This window comes from Loxodonta africana, chromosome 1, assembly GCF_030014295.1.
Source record: "Loxodonta africana isolate mLoxAfr1 chromosome 1, mLoxAfr1.hap2, whole genome shotgun sequence".
Classification (NCBI taxonomy): Eukaryota; Metazoa; Chordata; class Mammalia; order Proboscidea; family Elephantidae; genus Loxodonta; species Loxodonta africana.
Genome location: NC_087342.1, coordinates 230,486,965 through 230,510,986, shown reverse-complemented (window position 1 = coordinate 230,510,986; position 24,022 = coordinate 230,486,965). Strand labels below are relative to the sequence as shown.

General features: G+C 44.6%; 1 protein-coding gene across 1 annotated transcript in view; it reads right to left on the bottom strand.

Moving 5' to 3' along the window:
- IGF2R (insulin like growth factor 2 receptor) overlaps positions 1-24,022 on the bottom strand; it is a 122,968-nt gene that overhangs the window by 53,573 nt on the left and 45,373 nt on the right. The window contains exons 6-11 of the mRNA XM_064292987.1: positions 22,224-22,353; positions 19,201-19,306; positions 15,648-15,810; positions 15,290-15,464; positions 14,311-14,414; positions 2,654-2,818 (exon numbers count right to left, since the gene is read on the bottom strand). Of these exons, the coding sequence (XP_064149057.1) occupies positions 2,654-2,818; positions 14,311-14,414; positions 15,290-15,464; positions 15,648-15,810; positions 19,201-19,306; positions 22,224-22,353 (843 nt within the window). The remainder of the gene's footprint in view (positions 1-2,653; positions 2,819-14,310; positions 14,415-15,289; positions 15,465-15,647; positions 15,811-19,200; positions 19,307-22,223; positions 22,354-24,022) is intronic.

The window sequence follows — 24,022 nt, the reverse complement described above, 5'->3', positions numbered from 1 at the left end:
CTGATCCCTTCTGAGTGGTGTCTTATACAAGAGAGGCACACCCGAGGGAAGACAGCATGTGAAGAATCTACATGCAGCCAAGGAATGCCAAGGATCGCCGGCAGCCACCATAAACTAGGAGAGGGCCCTCAAAGGAATCAGCACGGCCGATACCCAGATTTCAAACTCTTTTCCAGCCTCCAGGACTGTGGGAAAAAAAATTCCTGTTCTTTAAAGACACCCACTGGTGGTATTTTGTAATGGTAGCCCCAGGACACTAAGACATCCACCCAGCCTCTCTCACTCACGTCTCTGTAACCCAGGGAGGCTGAAGGCCCGGCACCTCACCTAGATTCTGAGGTTGCTCGTTGAATGTGATGGGAGCAAACCACACCCCAACACTTAGGAGATGTAAATAAGGAAATCGGGAATTAAACGGCAAAATTCCCCAAAGCCCTGCAGTATGAAATCAGAAACTGAAAACCAAATCAGGAAACCAACATGGCCTGGGGGTGTGACAGAAAAGACACACCATCAAGGATGCATCCAGGATGGAGCTCCCTTCAGCCTCCAAAGGGCTGTGTGGTGAGGAGAAACCTAGACCCGTACATGTAAGAAGCCCAGAAGCTGGGCTCAGTGCCCCACAAAGACACACAGCAATGGTCACTGAACCCGAAAGGTACAGAATCCAGTCATCTCCCAGGAGAACCAGATCCAACCTCGACAGGAAGCAGAGGAAGCATGAGCCAAGAGTGGCCACGAGGCTGTGATCTTCACGGAAGCAGACTGCCACATCTTTCTCCCTCGGAGTCGCTGATGGGTTCGAATCACCGACCTTTCAGTTAGCATCCAAGGGCTTAACCAAATGCACCACCGGGGCTCCTTACAGCCATAAAGGCATAAACTAGAACTTGTATGTGAGTAAGGAAGTAAAGATAAAAAATACATCTAGACAAAAATTCTTATTTAAAAATACTACTTTTACATGTCAGAGACTAGGATTTGGAAGGCAAAACTCCATGGCTAGCAGGTGGTAATACAAGTATCGGCTCAAGTAGCCTAAAAGAGACCACAGGTGACTATGAGTGTAAACAAAGGCTCGCCCTAAACACAGTCCGAGAGCCCTGCCTGGAGGGCTGTAGAGTCTGTAAGACAGGGGACTTTGTAAGCCAGTAGGAAGAGTTTTAGCTCTCGCCCTACAGCTTTCTAAGCATTATCTGGGTGCAAGTGCTATGAAAATCCAGCAGGTCCCCAGACACACAGAGTTGTGGCAGGAGGGCTGCTGGATGCATGGACGTATCCCAGAATCATTCACAGATCCAAGGTTGTGTGCTGTACACAGTGAAGCTGAGAAAACCTTGACCGAGAAATAAGTACCACCAACCAGTCTACTGGAAGCAAGCTGAGGCTGGACAAAGCAGGCCCTAGCTCAAGGAAACGGAGCTGGCTGTGGCTGTACCAGTCCTCAGCCGGGTCTCTGATTCCAAGTCAGGGCTCTTTCTCCTTGCATAAAGCCCACCTCTTTGTGAACATGCATGAACCAGAACTGACCGCTGCCCCTTCCTGGCAGCCTCTCCTTAACACAGACACACACCCCGGAGGCAGTGCCTAACACAGGGTATTAGGGCAGAGGCCTGCGTGCATGGGGGAGCTCAGGATGCACCCATGAGAGGAAGCCCCCTTTCTAGTGCTGTGCTTGTCAAGCCAGGTGAGGACTCCAACAACAGGGCCGACAGTCCTCCAGCAGCTATGGAGAGTGTGACTTTGTGCAAGTCATTCTTTGCCTTCGGCTGTTATCTCCAGTACACAGATCAACCATCTGCAACAGCCCTGCTTCCAGGACTGTAAAAAGGGTAAAACTACAAAGTCTCCGCTGGATGAGTCACCCTGTCACAAGCTCCAACACGTATGATTCAATCTTCTGTTTCCTGATAAATGGTAGCCCTGCGAGGGCGGGGGCAGGCCCCGTGCCCCTTGCAGCATCCCCCGCACCAAGTATGACTCCAAACATTCAAAAAACGTTTGTCCAGTGAATCAATCACTGCAATTCTTTCAGCAAGCTGTCACCATGAGCCAGGCCCTTGAGGACCAGCCCTGCCTTGGAGTTCACAGCACTTACCACAGTCCCCAGAGCTCGCCCACCTTGTCTCCCCTGATCCAAGATAGTGCTGGGGGTAGGAGGCAACGCAACAACGCTGAGGAAGGCAATGAGGCAGCGAGACAAAGGGGGAAGCTTGGATCCAGACGCAGGGCACAAACCGAGCCCCAGCCTACCACCCTTAACGCCAACCATGTCACCCTCTGAGCCTGAGAGGTCATGTGTTACATGGAATACCACCAGCTTGAATGCTGTCATAGGAGTTTAAACTAAAAAAGGATTTACCCCGAAGCACAGGCCTGGCACACGGCAGATCCCTGGCAGTCTCTATTCAACTATTATAAGGTGGGGAAGGCAGCACAGCTGAGATGGCAACGCCAGCCCCAAGTCAGCCATTCCGCCTCCCATTTCAGCACGATTTCCAATCATCTGCTGCTGCGTGAGGAGATGGGGAAAGGAAGGTCCTGACAGCTGACAGTGTCAGAGTACACAGGAGCAGCATGTCCAAAACCACTCTGGGAAGAGGCAGGAGGATCCCTGGAGACATAGACATCGCCCCACGACCTCGCGGCCTACCTGAGTGTCGAGCCAGAGGGGACAGGTCGTAGCGCCTCTTCCTGTCGCTAAGGCCGCACAGCTGGTCCTCCTTCTCCTTGACACAGGCATACTTCGTGTCCCAAGTGAAGAAATAGGTACAGTCCACCTCCCCTGTGAACACAGGGGCTCCTTTCCCGTCGCTACCTGTGGAATGTGCCAAGGGAAAAGTCAAACCTCAGAATGGCAGAGGAACAAGGGGAGAAAAGTAAAAAGGACCCAGCTGACAGTCCGGCTAGAAAATCCCAGTCCAAGCCCTCTGGGGCCAGAGATCAGAGCAGCTTCTACTACATTTCGGACACTTGGTTCCTGACCAGCCATGCAGGGCCTGATCCCATTCATCCTGGAAGAATGTACCCAGTAAGTGAGAAAGTTGCCCACGGCTGCCACAAGAGGAGACAAACAAGATACTAACAGGGACAGGCAAGCAACAGAGGAAGGCCCAGCACTCACAGGTCAGGATTTCGGAACAGCCTCTGGGATGGCACGACCCTCCACACGACTCGTAGCAGCCTTTCACAACCTCTCCCTGAACCACACAATTCTGAAAGCACCATCCTGCTCTCCCAGTCGCCAAGACCCACCCCCCAAAAGCCCGCGTCACAGCATGGCTTCCCGGTGCTTGGAGTCCATCAGCAGCAGATGGGGAGCTGAGGCTGCCAATGAGCCAAGGAGCTCTCTGCCCCAGCAGAGGTGGCAGCATCCGTTCCTTCATTACTCTCTATTGCAAAGACAACACTACCTATTCGCCAGACATTTAACTTTCCTCCTGGGCTCACAGCAAAGCTACACTTCCCAGCTACCCTTGCACTGAAGGTCAGACCATGCAACTTCATTCTGGCCCATTTATTTAAAAAAAAAAAAAATACTATCTTCATTCTGCAGAGACCTGGGAGGCCTGGTGGCAAAGACAGCAAGAGCCTAGGTCCCTGAATGGCTGGCTACCTGGAGCAGAGCCCCCACCTCCACCAGTAGCCCCCTAGGACCCACACGGAACTGTGGTATGAGTGGGAAACAAGCCTTCAGTGTACTGAGCCACTTAAATTGGCGGATAGTCTTTTATTAACCTATCCTAACATATTTTACTTTTCCGGAAAAAATGACCTAATGTCTTATTTGACAGAACCACTAATTATAAGGCATCACATTACATTAACCTACACATAGGTTATTGAAATAAATGGTGAAAATGCACATGCACACATATAAAACAGCTAAAAGAATACATTTGTGCACCTTTGTATCATAAATATTCATGAACCCTAGAGTCATAAGCATAAGCAACTCCTGAAGACCCAAGTTATACCATAAACCACATTATACTGCAGAGCCAACGAACACAGTCACATTCAAGAACCCATTATTATCATATTTATCCAGTAAGCACAGAATCCACCAAAAGACTCCGTAAGTTTAAATCTGAGCAAAGCCATAATGAAATAATTTTACAGTACATACACTCTGCTCCAAATTTTGGAGTACTGAATCACGGAATGGGAAGGAACCATAAATATTTTACGATCCAGCTCCTGCCTGGGAGAGGATGTGGGAAACTCCTCCACAAAGCCCCATCGTCTCTCTGTCCGTTTCCCTGTTACACTAGTAACAAAATCAGGCTGCTGAAGCACTTACTTTTTAACATTTGGGCGTCATTAATTTTGTCAGGTACAATAAGGGCCCTGAGGTTACACAAAGGAATGCCCCTTTTTACAGGTGGGGTGAAGTGTTAGGATTCATCGACACATAGTTAATATGAAACAAATTTGACAAAACCTCGTCGCCGTTAGTTGCTATTGGGTCAAGTCTAACTCATGGCAACCCCATGTGTGAAAAGTAGAACTGCTCCATAGGGTTGTCAAGGCTGCGACCTTTTGGAGGCATCACCCGGCCTTTCTTCCTAGGTGCCTCTGGGCAGGTTCAAACTGCCAACCTTCGGGCTAATAATCAAGAGCTTAACTGTGCCACCCCAGGATGCCACTGGCAAAACATTAATGACTGTTATATCTGACTGGTAGGCACATGATTTTTGATTGTAATGTTCTACTTCTATATCTGAAATTTTTTATAATAAAAAGTTAAAAAGAAGGAAAGTCTCATATTTTTTTCAAGCCTTGGCTCCTGCAGTCTTTAGCTTTCCTGCCCGATTCTTCAGTGTCCACCCCCATTCCCTATGACTGCATGACTAATATGTCCTCCCCAATATCCTCTTCGTCTGCTGGGATCTTTCTGGATCATTATTGTATCTTCCCAGCACCCCTAAATGAGTTCAGCATACTCTCAAAGGTCTCAGTGAAAGTATTAATAAAAAGCCCTGAACAGGTAGGGCCAAAAGAAGGCACAATCAGGTTGATGGGTGACGTGGCCCACGGGAGTCTGACAGCAGAGCAGCCGGGGTCCCAGGAGACCCAAATGGAGGAGAGGTGGGCTGGAGCACCACTAACCGAGGGAATCAAGCACCAGAACCAAGCACCAAGTAAAGGGCTGGGGCAAAGCAGTAAACTGCACTACACAGGACTGGGGACACAGGGCGCAGGGGTGTGGTTCCCATATGGGCTCCTACAGTGGGCTTGGACGAGATGAGGAAAACAGAAGCACAGTGGAGCTGATCTGGAGGGGGCGGCAGTGCTCACACCAGATGGGAGATGTGCCCCAAGGCCACACTGATTTTTCTCATCCACAAAGCAGATTCATGTCACACTCCTGCCAAATCCTTGGGACTTCCTGCTAATTTCTAGAAAAATCCAAACCCATTGGCAGGACGTACAGGGCTTTCCTGACCTTGCCCCAGTCACCTTTCCAGGTTCTCAAGCTCTGAAGACTCTGCCTCCAAACTGCTCATGACCACCCAGATGTGTGCCTTTGTGTAAGCTGACCTCTCAGCCAAGAACGCCAGCCCCCACAGCCCCCACTTCAGTGCCTGGACAACCCCCTCATCCTTTAAGACACAGTTGAGCCACCCCTTCCTCTTGGCAACATTTTCCCAACTGTCCTAATCCCTGTGGCCACCCCCAGCCCCACCTAACATCCATGCTTCTCTTTGATAACGAACGGGGTGACGATACTCAGCAGGGGCTCCACTACAATGTGTGTCATGCTGCACTATAACCGCCACCATCCTAGTCTCTCTCTGCTTCCAGGCTGTCAACGCTGGACAGCTCTGACATCCCTCTTGCCATCCTTAGGCCTCTCAGGGCCAAAGCACAGTAGGTATTAATACAATGTGTGCTGAACAAATCAATGGACTTTTAATCAATTACAAAAACAGGGCCAGCCAACAGATTACAACGTAAAACTGGAGTTCACGCTGAGACATAAGGACAGCTGGCCTGGCAACAAGGGGTCCTGGGAACAACAGTACCCGCGGGGCAGATGTGACCACAGTAGTGAATGGAACATTCCGGTTTAAGGCATTTCCATCTGTACTACCTGAAGCCCGTTCTCTTCCTGCTCCACTAGAAGTTTAGTAGATGCTGGTACTCACAACCCCTCCTGACCTTTCTTTACCATTACAGGCACAAGCTTCCAAAGCAGCCCACTTCATGCAAAGGTGCCTCTCAACAGATCCTGTAACCAATCATCTAGAAATCTGCTCCATGCCGAATCTGCCATGCCGAAATTATGTGATAAAAAAAATTTTTTTTTTTTAATGGTATACTTAAAACACTAGCACTAATATATATATTAAAACAGCAACAAAAAAAAGTAGCTACAGAGGCTGCTTATATACAACCAAACACCTCGTGGGATTTGGTTTCTTGGGAGTTTAGGGTCATGGTGTCATGGGACATCCCAGTTAACTGCCCTAATACCACGTTTAGTGCTTCTGTTCTATCTCCTAGTTTGTTGCTTAGCGCCTGGGGTCTTAAAAGCTTGCAAGTGGCCACCCAAGGTATGTTAATTAGTCTCTATCCACCTAGAGCAACAGAGGAAAGAAAGTCAGGAACAGGAGGAGGATACGGATGTGTGGCTTCTTGCGTCCATGAACAACTGCCTCCTTTGCCATGAGACCAGAAGAACTGGACAGTGCCTGGCTACCACTACTTAACATTTTGATCCAAGGTTCCATAGAAGAATCCTGATCAAAATGAGGAAATGCAGAATGGAATTTCAAATTCTCATGGAATCCAGACTTTCTGGAACCACAGAGGGGATAAACCCCTGAAAACTATCACCCTGAGATAATCTTTGAACCTTAAACCATAAAGCAAAAATGCCCCCTGAAGTCTTCTGAAACCCGAAAAACAGTTTAGCTCAATGAGTAAAGAATGTCCGCCTTGACCACTGTGCTCTTTTAAGAACTACCTATATGGGATAAAACTGACAACAGCAACTTGAAAGATCAGATAGGAAATTTAGGAGCAGTAAGTCTATGTTATCAGGGAAGGAATGATTCGGGAAAGGAGAGTGAAAATGGTTGCACAACCCGAAGAATACAATCAGTGTCTCTAAATTGTACATGTAGAAACTGTTGAATTGTTGTATGTTCTGCTGTCTATATTCTCAACAACAACAAATAAACTTAAAAAAAAAAAAAAGCGGGACTTGGACAGACATGGCTGTGGCAGCACGCTTGTCCGTTTTCCCATTCTTGCCTATTCTGTAATATTCTCTGAACTTGGGCAGCCATGGCTGTGGCAGCACGCTTGTCCATTTTCCCACCATTCCTTGTTCTGTAGTATTTCCTCAGATTTGGGCAGGCATTAGCCCTGCCAGCATGCTTGTTTGCTTCCCACTGTTGCCTTTTTTGAATATATGCCGAATAAAACTTTCTCTTTGCTTTACTAAACTTTGTAATGTCCTTTACCCTACAACAGTTAATGGTGCAGTCGTCAGGGATTTCTGAAGCTACAAATCCAGTCGAGCTCAAGGAGACCTGGGCTGAGGAGCAGGGGCAGCTAAAAGAGGTCCTATCTTCTGGACCCAGGTGTTCCCATTCCACGTCTCTTTGACACAGGGTGAGTGCTCTCGGAAAACGAGCCTTTGCTTGTTCTTTTTCTCCTTTTCATGTTTTTTTTTTTAAGTTTTGTTCAACATATTTGTTTGAAAAACCAGTTGGTTGATTAAGGAGAATCTTTCTTAGATTTTTGCTTGAGTGTTTAGGTAAGAGTGATACCTACTAACTCTTGATTCAGGCATTTGAAACATTAAATAGGTAATTTTATTTACAAAGAGCTCTGTATCACCATAAGCTGCAAAGTCCAGGCCTTTCTGTGACTCAGAGAAAACCTGGAAAACAGTGCTCTGTTTTGCCAAATTCTCAGGGGGAGGTGGCAGCTCCTGACCTGTGTTATGAAATTCTCAGGGGGAGTCGGCCGCTCCTGACCTGTGTTGTGAAATTTGAAGGGGTGGGGAGAGTAGTTCTGTACCTTTTTTATAAATGAGCCTGGATTTACCCCCCTACCACTGAGACACTGGTTTGGGGTCTGTATTTGAAAAATGCTATAAATTGAATATACTAGAAGTAATTGGAGATTTCAGTGGCCATTTTGGGAAAACGAGCTTTCATTTGTGTTGTCTTTTCCTCTCTAGGGAAATTTTGCTTGATGCTCAGGTTTTGTCAAAAAAGTCTAATATGTTCCTCCCTCTGGGGCTCTGGCAAGTTCCTAAGTTTTATCTAGAACCTGTTTTTTCTGTTCAATTGAGTCAAACTTACCAAAAATTGCTATGTAAACTTTTAGAAACTAGGATCCCCATGTCCTTGTTTGTATGGTATTGTTCAGTGAGTTTATGTATCGTTCCAGCTCCTTCTGTTCTAAGAGCCTGCTTCTCCTCTAGAGTGTGGTGCCTAAGTTTCTGTCTTGTATCAGGTTAGGGGCTAAGGCTTAGAACTGGTAGTTTTTTTAAGGGTGTCTTAGAACCTCAATTCTTTCCTCCTCCTCCAGAAAAACTGTCTTGCATCTGTCTTATGATTCAGATTTTTAGTAGCTACTTGGAAAAACTTCAATACAAATTGGTCTATTTGAAAAGTACTCCAAGATCTTTATGTTCTGTATGTCAATCTTAGAAGCCAAACCTTTCTAAGTAACTTCAGATATTACTTGACATATATTTTATTTAAAGAAAAAGGATAGTTTTGTCGCAAAAGAGAAAGACATTAGTTATCTTTTGCCTTTCAAAATGTCTAGGTCAACTTAACCATATGTAAATGATCGGGATGACCCCCCCCTTCCCCTTAGCTAAGAATGGACAGCGTCATTTACAAAATTGCTCAAGAGCTTTGGCATTCACTGGGTAGACAGCCTTTCAAATGCCTTTATCAATTTAAACGTATGTAAGTGAATCAGAATGGCGTGGAAAAATGTTTCCAGTCGTAGTCAGAGACTTAAGGTTATATCCATACGGATGAACTGGTCAGCTGAACGGAGACTTTGTGATTTCCAAAGACAACTGATAAAATCTTTAAGGGCTAAAATTAGACTGGAAAAAATATGAGAAATAGTAAACGTCAAATGAAAACGCAGAATATTTAAAGAAACTTTATTTCAATTAGTTATGTTTTATGATATACAGACTTAAAATAATTCCCAAGACATTTAAGGTAACTTACTGATACTGAATTGAATTAATAGATATTTGTTATAATTTGTTTATATACTTTTGCTTTTTATGCCACAAGAGAAAGGATATACATATGTGTATATTTGGGTCTGCTAAATGAGTGTGTTCATTTTTGCCATTTTAAAAGGATGTACTATAAGAGATATGCAACTAAGAGAACATTTCAGAGGTTTATTAAAAAGAAGTTTATTTGATAATGGTCAGAAGTTCTATTTGACTCAAGTTTAATGGTTTAATTGATGAGATTTTTAGGAGCTTTAACATTAAATCACACGTAAAACAAAGAATTAGGTTAAAATAACAAAGTTTTCTCTAACTACTAAGTTGAAGAGTTAATCTATTTTTTGTGTAATCCGCCTCGAACACAAAGGTTCGGTCTCTCATTGGAATAAGATTCCTGAGTCAGAAACCAAGCCACACGGCTTTAGGAAAAAAAAAAAGCTAAGGTTTTTATTTTAAGATCTTTAGTTAAATAACTTAAGTGTTGTTCCACGGTAACTTATGATAAACTCCTGACAAGTTTGAAACTTCTTGGAATGCCATGAAAAAATTTTTTAAAGGAGAAGTGCTAAAAAGGTCTATTTAACATGCTACAAATTATATGGAGTGTGTTAAAATCAACAGAAGTGCGCGATTCTCTTTGGGTTAAGATTTATAAGTTAGTATTTCCTCTTGTGTCTTTGCCTAATATTAGACAGCAAACACATAATATTATGTCATAATTTTATTATTATTTCTTCATTGCTAACTTGGTTGAAACTTTATTTTTTTGAATCTAGCGTCTTCAAAGCCAACAGTTTAATTGAGGAACTCACGTCATTTACCTATGAAGTTTTTATTACTATTCAGGTATTTAGCAACTTGATAATCTTGGTACATTCTTGGTATATCCTGACTATATGGTATTACGGCTCAAGATTATGTACTATATCTGAAGCTCTTTAAAAATACGGTTAATGGTTATATTTAGAAATATTTTTATCTAGTTTTTTTTTTTTTTTAAACTGACTTTATTTGGCCTTTACATTGTGCTCATAATTAATTTCTATCAGCTCCTTCACTATTAAGAGTATTATGTTCATGACTTAATCATGGCCATATTAAGTTCCGTCACCTGCAGGTAAGTTTTTACTTTGCTGATTTGCTGAAAATGTTTGACCAGAATATCTCAACAAAAAAGATGGACTATATCGGACTTACAAAAAGGACTGACTAAAATCTAGATTTCCAGAACTCTGTGCAGAAGCTGATAGGTTCACAGACTGTGGTCAATCCAGAATCTTGTGGAACAGAAACTAACGACGTAAGACCAAGTAAAGAAAACTATGGGTTTTCATGTGAGAATACTGCTGATGTTTTAAGGTCCTACTTTCTGGATGTAAGAAATCATTTTCCTCTTTTCTCCTAAATTATCTAATGGGTTTAAATATTTTAACTCTGGAATTAGAAGTTCTTATTGGTAAAATTAGCAAAGTTGTAAATAGCGTAACCAGAGAAGTGTCTGAAATTTGAGCTATTATTTTACAAAAAATAGTATTAGATTTCCTATTAGTTTTCTTCAGAAACAGGCTGTGCCTTAATAGATAAATGTTGCTGTGTTTATTAATATACAATCTTAGGTTTTGTAAAATGTAGCTGCTGCTGAGGCACATGAAAACCAGTTACTGAGGCTGCTTATGCATAAACACACACCTCATGAGATTTGTTTCTTTGGTTCAAAGACCTTAGGGTCATGGTTTCACTGGTTATTTCAGGCAACTGGCCTAACATCGTTGTTAGTGTTTCTATTAAACTTCCTAGTTCACGGTATGGTGCCTGGACCTTAGAAACCAGATGGTGACCAATTACCATCTATTGAGCATTTTTGATCAAAGACTCTATAACAAGATCATGATCCAAAGGAGAGAACCATGAAAGAGCTGTATGTAATTCTCCTGGAATCCAGATTTAGGGCAACCCACATAGGCCATCGCACTTTGAGGGAAAAAAATTGATTCCTGGAGCCACTTTGAGTCAAACAACGGTCCAGATAAACTAGTAAGACCCTTTTGCTCTGGGCATTATGCTTTTTTTTTTCTTTTTTGAAGAATTCAGTCTGTTTTGAGAAACTGACTCCAAAGATCAGACTGAGAGTTATGTTTAGGGTAAATTAGTAATCGGTTTAATCAGTCTTCAAGACAATGTTTTATGAAATACCTGTCTAATGTTTATAATCAAACTCTCACCCTCTTGCTATTTAGAAATTTATGTATCTTAAGACACCATGTTCTCAGAGGAAATTGACCTCATGGCTCAGACTCCATTTTGTCTTAGATTCCATTTCTGTTTTTGAGAAAGTGACCCATGACTGTTAATAGGTAAACTGAGGAGGGGCAACCTGCCCTCGAAAAGAACACTTCGTATGTTTTACACAGATGAGCTGGAGACCTCCAACAACAGAAGTCCATCCTGTATTATCTTGCTAATCATGAATTCTCTAATGGAAACTTGGTCATTACACGTAAATTTTTCTATACTTTCTGTTTTCTCTAGACAAACTTTATGTGCTTTATAGATTTATGTTTTTGTGTGGTGTATCCAACTGTACTAGTTTAGATGATCCCTTTCCAACTGACAGTGAATGTATGTGGGCAATCTCTTGTTTAGTTTCCTGGCGAATGCATGGGAACTTTAGAATTACCTTTAGATATTCATACTAACGATGCTAGGAAATACTGGAAAGATAATGTTAATTTGTGACACACTGTAAAATGAAAGTCAGAAAAAAAACTCATTGGTCCAACACTCAGGGTGTGGTTGATAGCTTTAATTCCTACTTATATATGAATTGGAGAAATCTTTAAGAAATATGGGACAAATAACGGAGGAGGTGCTAGTGGGATGGAAACACAACAGTGATCTCTGACTTCATTAAGCCAAAGTGACATGCAATAACAAAATAGCCTTAAGATTTCTTGTGAGTCCAAGAAAAGCATAGTATGTGCTGTAGCAAATACCTCTTGCTGCATTTGGAAAAATAACACCAGAATAGAACAAGATATACTTAACATTAGACAGCAAGCTACTTGGTTACACATTGTAACACCCTCACAAACACCAGATTTACCTGGTTGGCTATCATCAGGGATAAGTACACAGGCTAGTTCTCTCCTGCAAGGGCTAGTAATATTCTTAGTCTACATCCTGATAGTGTTAAACATAATAAAATTCATCCTCTAGTGTCTTAAAAGATAAAGAAGGTCTCGGGCTAACACGCTGGTGTACGTTGAGTCTGCTTACTCCAGCAATGCTCTTGCTTAACAACCTGGTGAAGAACCAGGTGGTACCCGGTGGAAAACCAGCACCATGAGTTTAAAGAACCTGCCATGGTCGCCACCTAGGGAGCTCGACTAAGTCCAGGTATTGATCATCGATATGTTATCTCCAATCTCTGATCGAAAGGAGGGAATGATTGAGGAAATAATATTGGCGACATTATTCCCTGTCCTTGAGCATAGAGAATGTGACCTAGCTGGAGCTGGGCTCACAAGGGCTCACCAGGACACATCGACTGCACCCTGAGGTATAAAAATGATAGCTAAGATAACCCTGGAAAATATCTTCTGGGGAACTTTTCACATAAAGCCAATCAAACAGAACACAAAAGACTTTGCACTCTTACCTTTTTCTATTAGCATTTAGTGAATAAAAAATTTTGTTGGACCAACGAAGACCCTCCTGACTGAAACCTGTACCAATGATCAAGAAAGATGATTCAAAATGTAGGATCGCAGTTTCTAGCCAATCTGTGAAAAGGTGAAGCTTTCAGTGGTTTTGCCCATTTCTAATGTTAATATATACTGACGACTCTGTAACTCTCTTTGGACTCAGACAGACATGGCTGTGGCAGCATGCTTGTCCATTTTCCCACCATTCTCTGTTCTGTAGTATTTCCTTAGATTTGGGCAGGCAATAGCTCTAGCTGCATGCTTGTCCATTTCGCACTTCTGCCTTTCTGAATGTATGCCGAATAAAACTTTCTTTTTGCTCTACTGAAAATAAAATTAAAAAGCTCTACCAAAACAGATCGAAGGAAGGGCCAGCAAGAACCTCAGGGGAGGGCAGGAGGTACAAGGACAGGGACGGAAGTGGGGCCAGGCTCAGGACAAGTGCTCTTTGCAGGGCTGTGTCAACTGGCAGGGGTGGGGACTGGACTTACAGCTTAGAGGCCAGCCACTGGGGTGACCTCTGGCTGTGATGGAGTCCCCTCACCCCTCTATAGACACCAGTGGCATACTTAATCTTCAAGATAAGGACTGTGTGGTGTTTTGAAATGCCAGTGCCCTGTGACTTCAAGAAACTCTTTCCTAATGGCTCAGATAAAACCAAACATTCAGCTGAAACTTGCCCTGTGACATTTTGCAATCTGAAAATCATAACTCTGCAAAAAGGGTTATCTCAAAGCTGACTACATCAAAGAAGAGGCCACCCATCCAAACAAAGCTGGTAAGCAAGCCCGACCCTGCTGTATCTGCCGCAGTGTGAGTGAAAACTCAAGACAAACTCTCCCAGCAAGACCAGTGTCGGGCCCACTCCCAAAACAAACAGAGAAGAGAGGAAAATGGAAACAGGATGTATGTGTCGTTGGGGGAGGGTCCTCCTACCCATTACAGCAACAGAAAAACCCACCCTGGGGACTAGGGCTGGCCAGGTCCAAAGGAGACGTGGACTGCTCCAAGTAACTGCTCCGTTCCATGTTCCACGTCCAAGAACACATACCACACGTACACACACATAAATGCACACACCACCTATCACACACTACCACATTATCATACACACACATCAGACACAACACAGCAGCTACACATCCCACACCACACACACCCCGCTTCCACAGTCCCCCCGGATACTTCGTACCCCACCCCACACACACACAGAACACACACACTCACACCACATTCCCCACCCCCTACACCACACAACACCCGCACACACAACACTCCCCTACACACACACTAGCCCCCCACACGCACACCATCCCCCCACACACACACACCCTGCAATCCAAAGAACTTGAGTAAAGGTCAGTGTGCACTCACCTGCAATTTTATTGCATTCAAAGTTTATGACGCTCATTCGTTGAAAGCCTGAGCTGCATTCGTCTCCTCCAAAATATATTAAGGTGAGGTCACCATCAGAGTAGCTAGATTTTGTGAATATATACATACATAAGTATTTGGTCGAACCAAGAAAGAAACCTGAATTTTTCAAAATGTCTGCATTAACTTAAGCCCTCTGCATGCCACCAACAAATCACTGCTGACATAAAACAGCAAGCTCTCTAGCCATCTGGGGAAAGCGTCTGGAGGAAATGAGTTCCCAAAGTACAGGCTTGTTCATCCTTTTACTTCAGAGAACTAACTGGCTGAAGAAAGAGGTCAGGGTTTTGCTGTGAGCACGAAGAGATGCTCTCCCCTTGCTCTCGCTTTTGGGTTTTGAACAAAATAAAGACTGCCCAGGAATCCCGCAGCGATCCCAGCGCCCACTAGGAACACAGTCTGACCTGCGGGATCCTGGACAAGGCGTACTTTCAGAGAACTACATTTTCATATGCATTTGTGTATATAACAATAGCTTAAGGGTCACCAGAATTGTGCTGAGAGGGTTTTTTTAATTGTTTAACATTTTTATATAATGTGAAAGGCATTTGAGATGCTCCAACTCCCAGGGAAAAATCTAAATTCCTCAAAAATGTAAATTTTAAAATACAAAAGCTGTGTCTATTCTGAATGTATTAAATCCCTTTCTTACAATGGAGTTCCTGACAAGAGATCTGCACAAGGAACCATTGTAAGAGAAGCACTCTCTCTGTCATTTAAAGCCAGAAAAAAACTCCGACTGTCAGTAGTTTAATGACAAATGGTGGGCTGCCTAAGTCAGAGGGGAAGGAGCACTGGCTTATCTGATTTTCCTGTACTTTATGGAAAGTAGGAGGAGGAAGACGATTAGGGGCGCGAGCTTTGTTTCACAAGGACAGACACAATGCACTTCAGAATTATGAGGAGGCTGTTTACACACCGGAGGGTTTGGTTCTGGTATTTTCCTGCCACTTTGACTTGATTGGATGCGCCCTTTTTCACTTGGCAAACTGCAGCTCCTTTCTTACTGCAGGCTTGTGTTTCGGCTTCGCCACACACATCAAAGTAAAAAACATATTCTTTTCCATCTGCGGTATAGTATGGGGAGCTTGACGCTAAAGAAAGACCAACGTGTGAGAAGAGGTGTTATTACCTCGGTGAATGCTAGAAAGTTACAGTGTCGCTTTGGTCAAACTTCAGTCTCAGCTCCCCAACAGCCCAGACCCGGCGGCACAGATTACTCCAGCCCCCCGTCGGTCCCCCCGCCCACCCTGCCGTCTCCACACAGCCCCACTCACATTTGTTCGGTGAGAGCGGTTTAAGGTCGATGGAGATGTCATGTTGCTCACTGTTCAGAGAACAGGTTTTACTCTCCAGATAATCCCTGTGGCAGGCGTACTCAGTGATCCACTCCACCTCGTAGCGGCAGTTGGATTTCGCGGTGAGCTTGGGAATGGTGCCCTGTTAGGAACAATTGAAAAGAAGCAACGTGAATTTTTTAACACCTAGCCGAAGTGCAGATTTTCCGTGCTTTCAAAAAGCTCAAAGACAGACTGTTGGGCTCTTGCATTTTCTGTTTTTTGAATCCTAATTGCCCCCTAACACATTGCGATTGTTTGACTTATAACAACCCAATTTACACACAACCTTTGAGCCTGGCCTACGCCCGACTTTCAGAGGTCCACTCAAGCCTCAGCCAAAGTGTTGTCTGTCAGACAGTCGTTTACGAAAGGCATGTGGCCTGACCACTCTTAGAGGGGCTTCACCAGGGCGGGATGGAAATCACCGTGTGGTCACAGTCCCTTTCATAAGGTTGTCAAAGAGTCTTGAGGCCGAAAGGCCAAGTTCCCCTCACCTGCACACTCAAATTGGCTTCTGCTCCTGGGTGAAGCTACGGCATCACCACCCACAAACCTGGGCCTGCCACTTGGCCTCCCGAGACCTGCTGGTGCAAGCCAAGAGCGAGGATGCTCATCTTCCGTGGGGACCGTGGAAGATGCTGACGTGGTCACTACTCACTCATGCCAGTGTCAGTCATGCTGGGGAGGAATGTCTCCTTCACTGAAATGTCTCAGCGCACTCAGTTCCAGGAATAGCCATGCTGTTTCTACCAGTACCGGCTGCTGTTGAGTCAACTCCAACTCAGGGTGAGCCTCTGTGTGTCAAAATAGTACTGTGCCCCACAGGGTTTTCAATGGAGGATTTTTTAGAAGTAGATCGGCAGGCCTTTCTTCTGAGTGCCTTTGGGTGGACTCGAACCTCCAACCTTTCGGTTAGCAGCTGAGCACATTCACCATTTGTACCGCTCAGGGACTATGTACTGAGCGTGCCAGGAATGGTGCTGCTTGCTGGGCTTACACACAGAGGTCATGCTGTTAGCAAGCTGCAGAGCTGCAAGTCTAACCCTCCTCTACATCGGACTCAAGAGTCCAGGCTTCTAACCTCTCGGCTCAGAGCAGTCTGACAGAGTGACGCAGCGCGGAGTGCAGTGACAGAAGCCAGACGCCACAGACCACATGCTGTATGATTCTATTTACGTGAAATGTCCACAAGAGGCAAATCCATAGAGACAGGAAGTAGACCAGTGGTCTCCAGGGCCGGGTGGGAACAGGGAGCGATTACAGATGGGTACAAGGTTTCTTTGGGGATGAAAATGTTCTCAAATTGACTGTGGTGATGGCCACACGACTCTGTGGATGTACTAAAAACCACTGAATTGTACTTAAAACAGATGAACATGACAGTATATAAATTCCATAAAGCGGTTTTATAAAGATCAGCATGACAAGACCAACATTTACTAAAATAAAAAATACGAACTCCTAAAAGCACCCAGTAGCCCAACATAAATACAAAGGGTGCCTGACTTACAACTGGGGTCTGTTCTGACGACTCTGTCATTAAATCAGTTCAGACCTAAATCAAATGCCTTCGCTTTTTTTTGTTTTAGTTTTTATTATTATTGCATTTTATTATCAGTATTTTTATAAATTCGACTTTGTCTTTGGGGATTGGAAACATTACATATAAACTTACATATTTTTATATTTTATATAGTATATATGACTAACGATATGATGTACCCAAAAAAAAAAAAGAGAGAGAGAGAGAGACAGTCTTAAGTGTGGTGCATCGTAACTCAAATACGTCTTTAAGTTAGGGACTAAAAAAAAAAAAATCCGTTGCCATCGAGTCAATTCTGACTCATAGTGGCCCTATAGGACAGGGGAGAACTGCTCCGCCGAGTTTCCAAGGCTTTAATCTTTATAGAAGCAGATTGCCACACCTTTCACCCACAGAGCGGCTGGTGGGTTTAAACCACCAACCCTTTAGTTAGCAGCCACGCACTTAAGCACTGTGCCACCAGGGCTCCTATTGAGAAGGGGACTACCTGTACTTCTATATAAAAGGTCTCTGAGGACATCTAACACAAGCTCTGCCCAGCAAACAACTAAGCTTGAAAGGGAACCTGGCGCCCCTAAGAACAAATCTAATGACGGCCAATGCCTTGTACCCCACAGAGGAGAAAGGAAGGAAGCTCCAACTCCCTTCACTGTGAAAGAGTAAGATGTGTCTTACTGAATACAGGGCAGGGTGGAGGAGGCAGAAAACACCGAAGACCACTACACGCTAAGAACATTTCACGAGGCTTAAATTACAAAATCTGGATTCAAATCTGCAGGTAGATATGGAAAACATAAACACTCTTCGGCATTCAGAGCTAATTTCATTCATTCAGAACCAGCTTCAGTTATGGGTCTGCCAGGCCTTCAGGAGGCTGACTCCAGGCGCGCGGTACAGAAATGGGGGAATGCTGAGCCGTGACTGTGCTCTTATCTCCACAGCCCCCCACAAAATGCAGGCCAACCGCCAGCATGAAACGAGAGCAAATTCCACATTTGTTTGGGGGGAGCAGAAGGGTGGGTGTCTGGCAAAGGAATTCAGCTTGCTCTGCTTCATTCTATTACAAGCAGCAGAAATCAATAAAAGGAAAGAAAACCTAGTCCTTCCTCCCTGAAGAATGCCTGTCTTCTACGCCGCAGCCCAGGACCCGTTAAAAGGAAAACACGTAAACAGCAGGCTGGCATGTGCAGACAGTGCCGGGCAGGGAGACAAAGGAGGGGTACGACTCAGGGCCCCTCAAGGAGTTTACAATGTCAGGACGTTTAATAAACAGCCAGAGAACAGCAGCCATAAATCTGCCTGTGAGTGAGACGGGGAGGCAGGCAGAGGGGACGCACGAAGCTGGAGGAGGAAAGCAGAAAGCTGCCTTCCGGCCGTAACTCTCCCGCACCGATATCCCCGGCAAAGTTCAGCCACTGCCGCCACAGTGTCAGCCCCGTCTGCAAACCATCTGAACTCCTCATTCGTTAATAGGGCTCTCAGTATGTCTTAATACGTGGCTATTTTTAACTTGCTTCATCATTCTATAGCAATAATATCCATGAAATCACAGGCTTGAGATTATACTGATGGTTTTTCAAATATGCATTAAAATCAGCCAACAATCAGAATTACAAAACCTCTCCAGGAGCCCCTTAAAATCATCTCAGGTAGCACTACTACCACACACCATCCCACATTAACATTCATGGAGGCCCCTCCCGTCACCAAGGAAAGGCAAAACCCAAAGGGCTCTCCCCAGCTAGCCCACACCGGGCAGCACCTATCCCAGAAAGCATGCTTTCTCGCAAGTCTCCTGATATTCCTGGGATGAATGCCTGTAGCTCGCTCTTTCCAGCACCCAGCCCCACCTGCCCCTCGCAAACGCAAACTTGTGTCCATGTAGACAACCCACGCTGACTCCAGCACACTCCCTGCTGGGAAGTCACCCTGAGATGGGTCACTCACCTCTCTTCGCTCTGAGGGGCACACAAAGGTAATAGTCACCGCTGGGCTGTGACCGTCACAGAAGTCTGGCTTGGCTGCCCCTTCCTTCACATAACTCAGGATAAGCCTGGATGATACATATTAAAAGAAAAAAAAAAAAGACTGTGTCAAAAGTGTAAGTTACATTCAAATTGATTTGTTGTCCTGAACATTCAGCACACTGAACTGGGGGGAGGAGGATAAGAGAAGAAACACTGAAATACAAAAGAACCCATAGTATAAAACATCAATTCATTTCCATTTGAAAAAATTAATTTCACAGTAAACTTTTGTGAGAACTGAGTGACTTCAGTGTCTCCATAAAAAATACATAAAACAACCAACATGTCAATTTCAAATACTAACAAAAGCTATTTAATTTTTTTTTTTAAGTAAATGATCTAACAAAACAAAATGAAATAAAACACAGACAGGCAAGGACTTCCGGTGCACTTTTGGCCCAGAAGGCTACACGAGGTCTCCTCTGTAAACAACCACTTCTAAGTGAAGGCCAAAGATCTTCTCTTTCACCTTAACGATAACCCCGCACGCTGGCCTGACAGTCACAGAAAGCACACACCCTCTCCTGTGCACAGCAAAAGCCAACATGGCAGCAGGAAGAGGAAGACATTTGCAGGAGGATTCCCTGGTGTCAGTGTGCAATGCACCTACTATCCTGGGCACAGGGACGAGGACAGCTGGAAAGAGAGCAGCCCACCTGAACTCCAAAGGTGGGCTCCAGCTTTCTGCCCAGTGCCCCGAATGTCATTCACCACCACCAGCTCTTGTCAGGCGGACTCTGACTCATGACAACCCCAAGTGTGTCAGAGTAGAACTGTGCTCCACAGGGTTCTCAGTGGCTGATTTTTTGGAAGTAGGTCGCCAGGCCTTTCTTCTGAGGTGCCCCTGGGTGGACTCAAATCGCCGACCCTTCGGTTAGCAGCCACGCACATTCACCGTTTGTACCACCCAAATGTCAAGTTGTCTCAAATCCTCCCAGTGTTAAGAATCCCCAGTTTGTCACTTAGGACAATCGTACAGAAACCATCCAAACATTCTTAAGTTTAGGTTATGCTCGGTTATCTCCTGTGGGCAGAAGTACCATCTACAATGACACACCATCCTGACATCCACCCTGATACCCCCACTAATTCCAGACTAGAGCAAGCTGCAAAAGGCTTCTCCAGGATGGGGAGAAAATCAAACTCTTCAATGTAAGCTCAGGGTACAGTCACGGGTCACACACGGGAGAAGACACACTTCCGCTGAGACAAAGTACAAGGTAGGAGAGTGTTATGTCCGCCACTCCACTGAGTACACAGCCCAAGCTGCCCCTCCCTGGGATGGAGGGGGTCCACCATACCTGTTAGGAAGCTCTGCTCCCTGGAAGAATGCCTGCAAACTATCCCTCAGCTTCCTGCCTCCTAGAATAGTGCTTTTCAAAGAACCAGCAGCTATGGGCACATGGAATGGAATGGAAAAGATCAGAATGCACTTTAAGGTAGCTATTATTTCAAGAAACCTATCTACAGCTACATAGACATACCTACATGTGCACGTATGCACGCACACACGTACACACGCACACACGTATGCACACACACACAAAGTCGATCCTCATTATCCATGGAGCCCCTATTTGTGAATCCACCTGCTTGTTCAAATTTATCTGCGACCCCAAAACGAACAGTCACAGCGCATCTGCAGTCGTTCGCAGACACACGCAGGGCTGTGGAAAGTTTGAGTCCCACAGTGCACACATTCCCGGCCGCATCCAAACCAGGCAACACTCTGCCTTCTGCTGTCAGCTCTCGCGCTGTAGATAACAGTCCTTCCTGCAGTCTACTCACTGCGATGTTTTTCAGATTTTTGTGCTTTTTATTGGTGATTTCATCTTTTAAAATGGCCCAATTACGGTGCTGAAGCATTCCTAAGTGCAGCCTTACAGAGACAATGTGTGTTACGTGAGGGACGTGCTTCCTGGTTCAATCAGATACACGAGACCAAGTGGGCAGGACAAGAAGGCAGGAAGGAACAGGAACTGGACAAAGGGACACAGGGAACCAGGGTGGAAAGGGGGATCGTGCTCTCACATTGTGGGATTGCAACCAATGTCACAAAACAATGTGTGTGTCAACTTTTGAATGAGAAATTAACTTGAGCAATAAACTTTCACCTAAAGCACAACAACAAAAAAAAAAAAAGCAAATTTATAGAGACCGAAGATTATCAGTGGTTACCAGGAGTAGGAAGGAGGTGGAAGGGGGAGTTTTTTGCCTAGGGGGCATTGGTTCTTGTTAATGGCAGTGGAATGACAGGAGAAAGGACAGTGGAACCACTACACAACCTGGAGAATGTACTCACTGGCACTGAATTGTACATGGAAAAATTGTTGAGTTGGTCTACGTTTTGTTATGTGTATTTGTACCACAATAAAAAAGAGGATATATGTATTCAAATAAAATACATTTTTCTTTTAAAAAAAAAGGAGAAAACGTGTTGCATAAGCTTCGTTCAGGCACAAGTTATAGTGCTGTTGGTCATTGAATTCAATGTTAACAAATCCATTTTATATATTAAATAAGGTGCCTTTACACAGAAGCACGCGGAAAAAAAGGTTATGCCTTGATGAGTTGATGAAAACGTGAGCAGAGGCTCCCAGGAACCTAATCCTGTATTTCCCTAATTCAGGGTTCACAGTGACTCTACAGACACAACTGGTGTGAACACTGAGAACTGATGTATATGGACCGTGAACTGCATGCTGATATGTAATACATTTGTACCTCTACAAGAGACAAGTGATTAGAAAGTAAGCAAAAAGTCAACCAGCCTCTGAGACTCAGCACTGACCAGGAACCTGACAAGCACATGTGAAGCCATAATTTTGCAGGGACGATCGATCCAAGCCCCTGTTGCAATAGGGATGTTCCTTGCAATGCCCTGAAGAGCCAGGTTCCCGCAAAGGATTACAGACACAGCAGCGCTGGGAGCCACAGACTGACCTGTCCTTGCCCACGAACTTCAGCCCCTCCTTCGGTTGGCCAACGTCGAAAACCTGGTCCCCTCTCACCAGGCAGGCAGCAGCACCAGTGGGGCAGGCACGCAACTGCAGGCTGGAGTCACGCACTGAGTCTGTGAGGAAGCACAAGGGCCGCTCAGTCAGACCCTGTCTGTTTCAGTCATGGTCGCCATGGCTACCCTTTGGGCCAAGGTCCCCTTTAAAAAATTATAGAACTTTTTAAAGTTTCTATAAGTAACATGAGATAGAAGTTCGGGAACAAAAAAAAAAAAAAAAAACACCCAGGATCAGATTCCACTCTGAGACCTTGGGCTAGTCTGCACATGGTTTTTCTCGTCTGTAAAATGACAGCGACAGCCCCCACCCTGCAGGGCTGCTGGGAAGATCGGGGTAAAGTATGTGAAGTGTCACTCGGCAGCTGGCACATAATACTGCCCAGCAAACAGTGACAATTATTTATAGTCGAGGAATGCGCCCCGTCTTCTCCCAGATCCTAACGTTCGCATTATCCCCTTCCAAGCTATAAACAGACCAGAAAATGCAGGCACTCTGTAGATAGTGGAAAGATTAGGAGATTAGCAGAAAGAATCTAGACAGTTTTAGGTTCAAACCCCAGATCCACCACTTCCTGTCTCTATAACTTTAACTACACATCTATCCAACAGCCAGTTTGCTTTCTCACAGGTTTGGGGAGGATTACAGACAAGAACACATAAAATGTGCCTAGAACAAGGCTAGAACAGCAATAACTGCGATTCTGACAGCCTTGTTGCCCTTTACCCTGTGTCACTTTGTTCAGCACTCACAGGCCTGACATCTTATACGTTATTAGGTTTCCTTGCTTACTGTGTCTGTCTGCACCCACTTGACTATAAGCTCCAGGAGAACTTCAATGCTGTACCTCTATGCCTGCCTAAATTAGTACCTAGCATGTAGCAAGGGTTCGAAAAAATATTTCTCCCGTGAATGAGTGAGTAAATAATACTAGCACCTTGCTTCATGCTTTCACTGCCTTATCAATCAAGGCAGGAGGGCTGTCATATCTTTTCTAGTTTTCTGTGAGGAGTCACCAGCTCTTGAATGGAAAATGGAAAGGTGACCTTTAATTCTCAAGCCATCCAAATACAGGGAGGTAGAATGAAATTTCACTTCCTGGGCTCCTTTGCTCCACATATAGTTATCCGCTGTGCAGTAGGCTACTTGCTCTTACAGCAGCTCCATGTTAGAAATGCTGATGGATTTATTTAAAGCAAAACGTGAGGCATGTGTCAACTAGCCTGCGAGGAAATGACCATATAGCAGCAAATCTAAACCTATCTGTGAGGATGAGAGGGTCATTTCCAAACTGTGTTTGAGGCTCATGGCAATTTCCTGTGGATGGAGAATGTCTGGTCACCAGCTGGGGCACCTCCTGTGTAAATCAACGTCTTTGATGTTCAACCCAATTTGTTAGCAAACTAGAACAATGTATATGAACAAAAATATGCAATGAATTCAGAGAATTCTCAAAGTGATGAGGGACCAGAAATCTAGATCTAGCTCTCAAGCCAGAACAGCATTATTTTTTCAAAATTCAATAATGTATGGGCTTCTTCAACCGTATAACCAACTTGTAATTACAGACTCACTTAAGGCAAAGACTTGCTTCATTGCCTTTTTCCAAAAGAACTCTAAAGGCTGTCTCTGGAGAACAAGAGAAGGACTTAAGAACCAGGCACACAGAAAATTTAAAGTTATCACTGGTCACTTTCGGTAAGCTGTATATGGCATGTTTATTTTTGA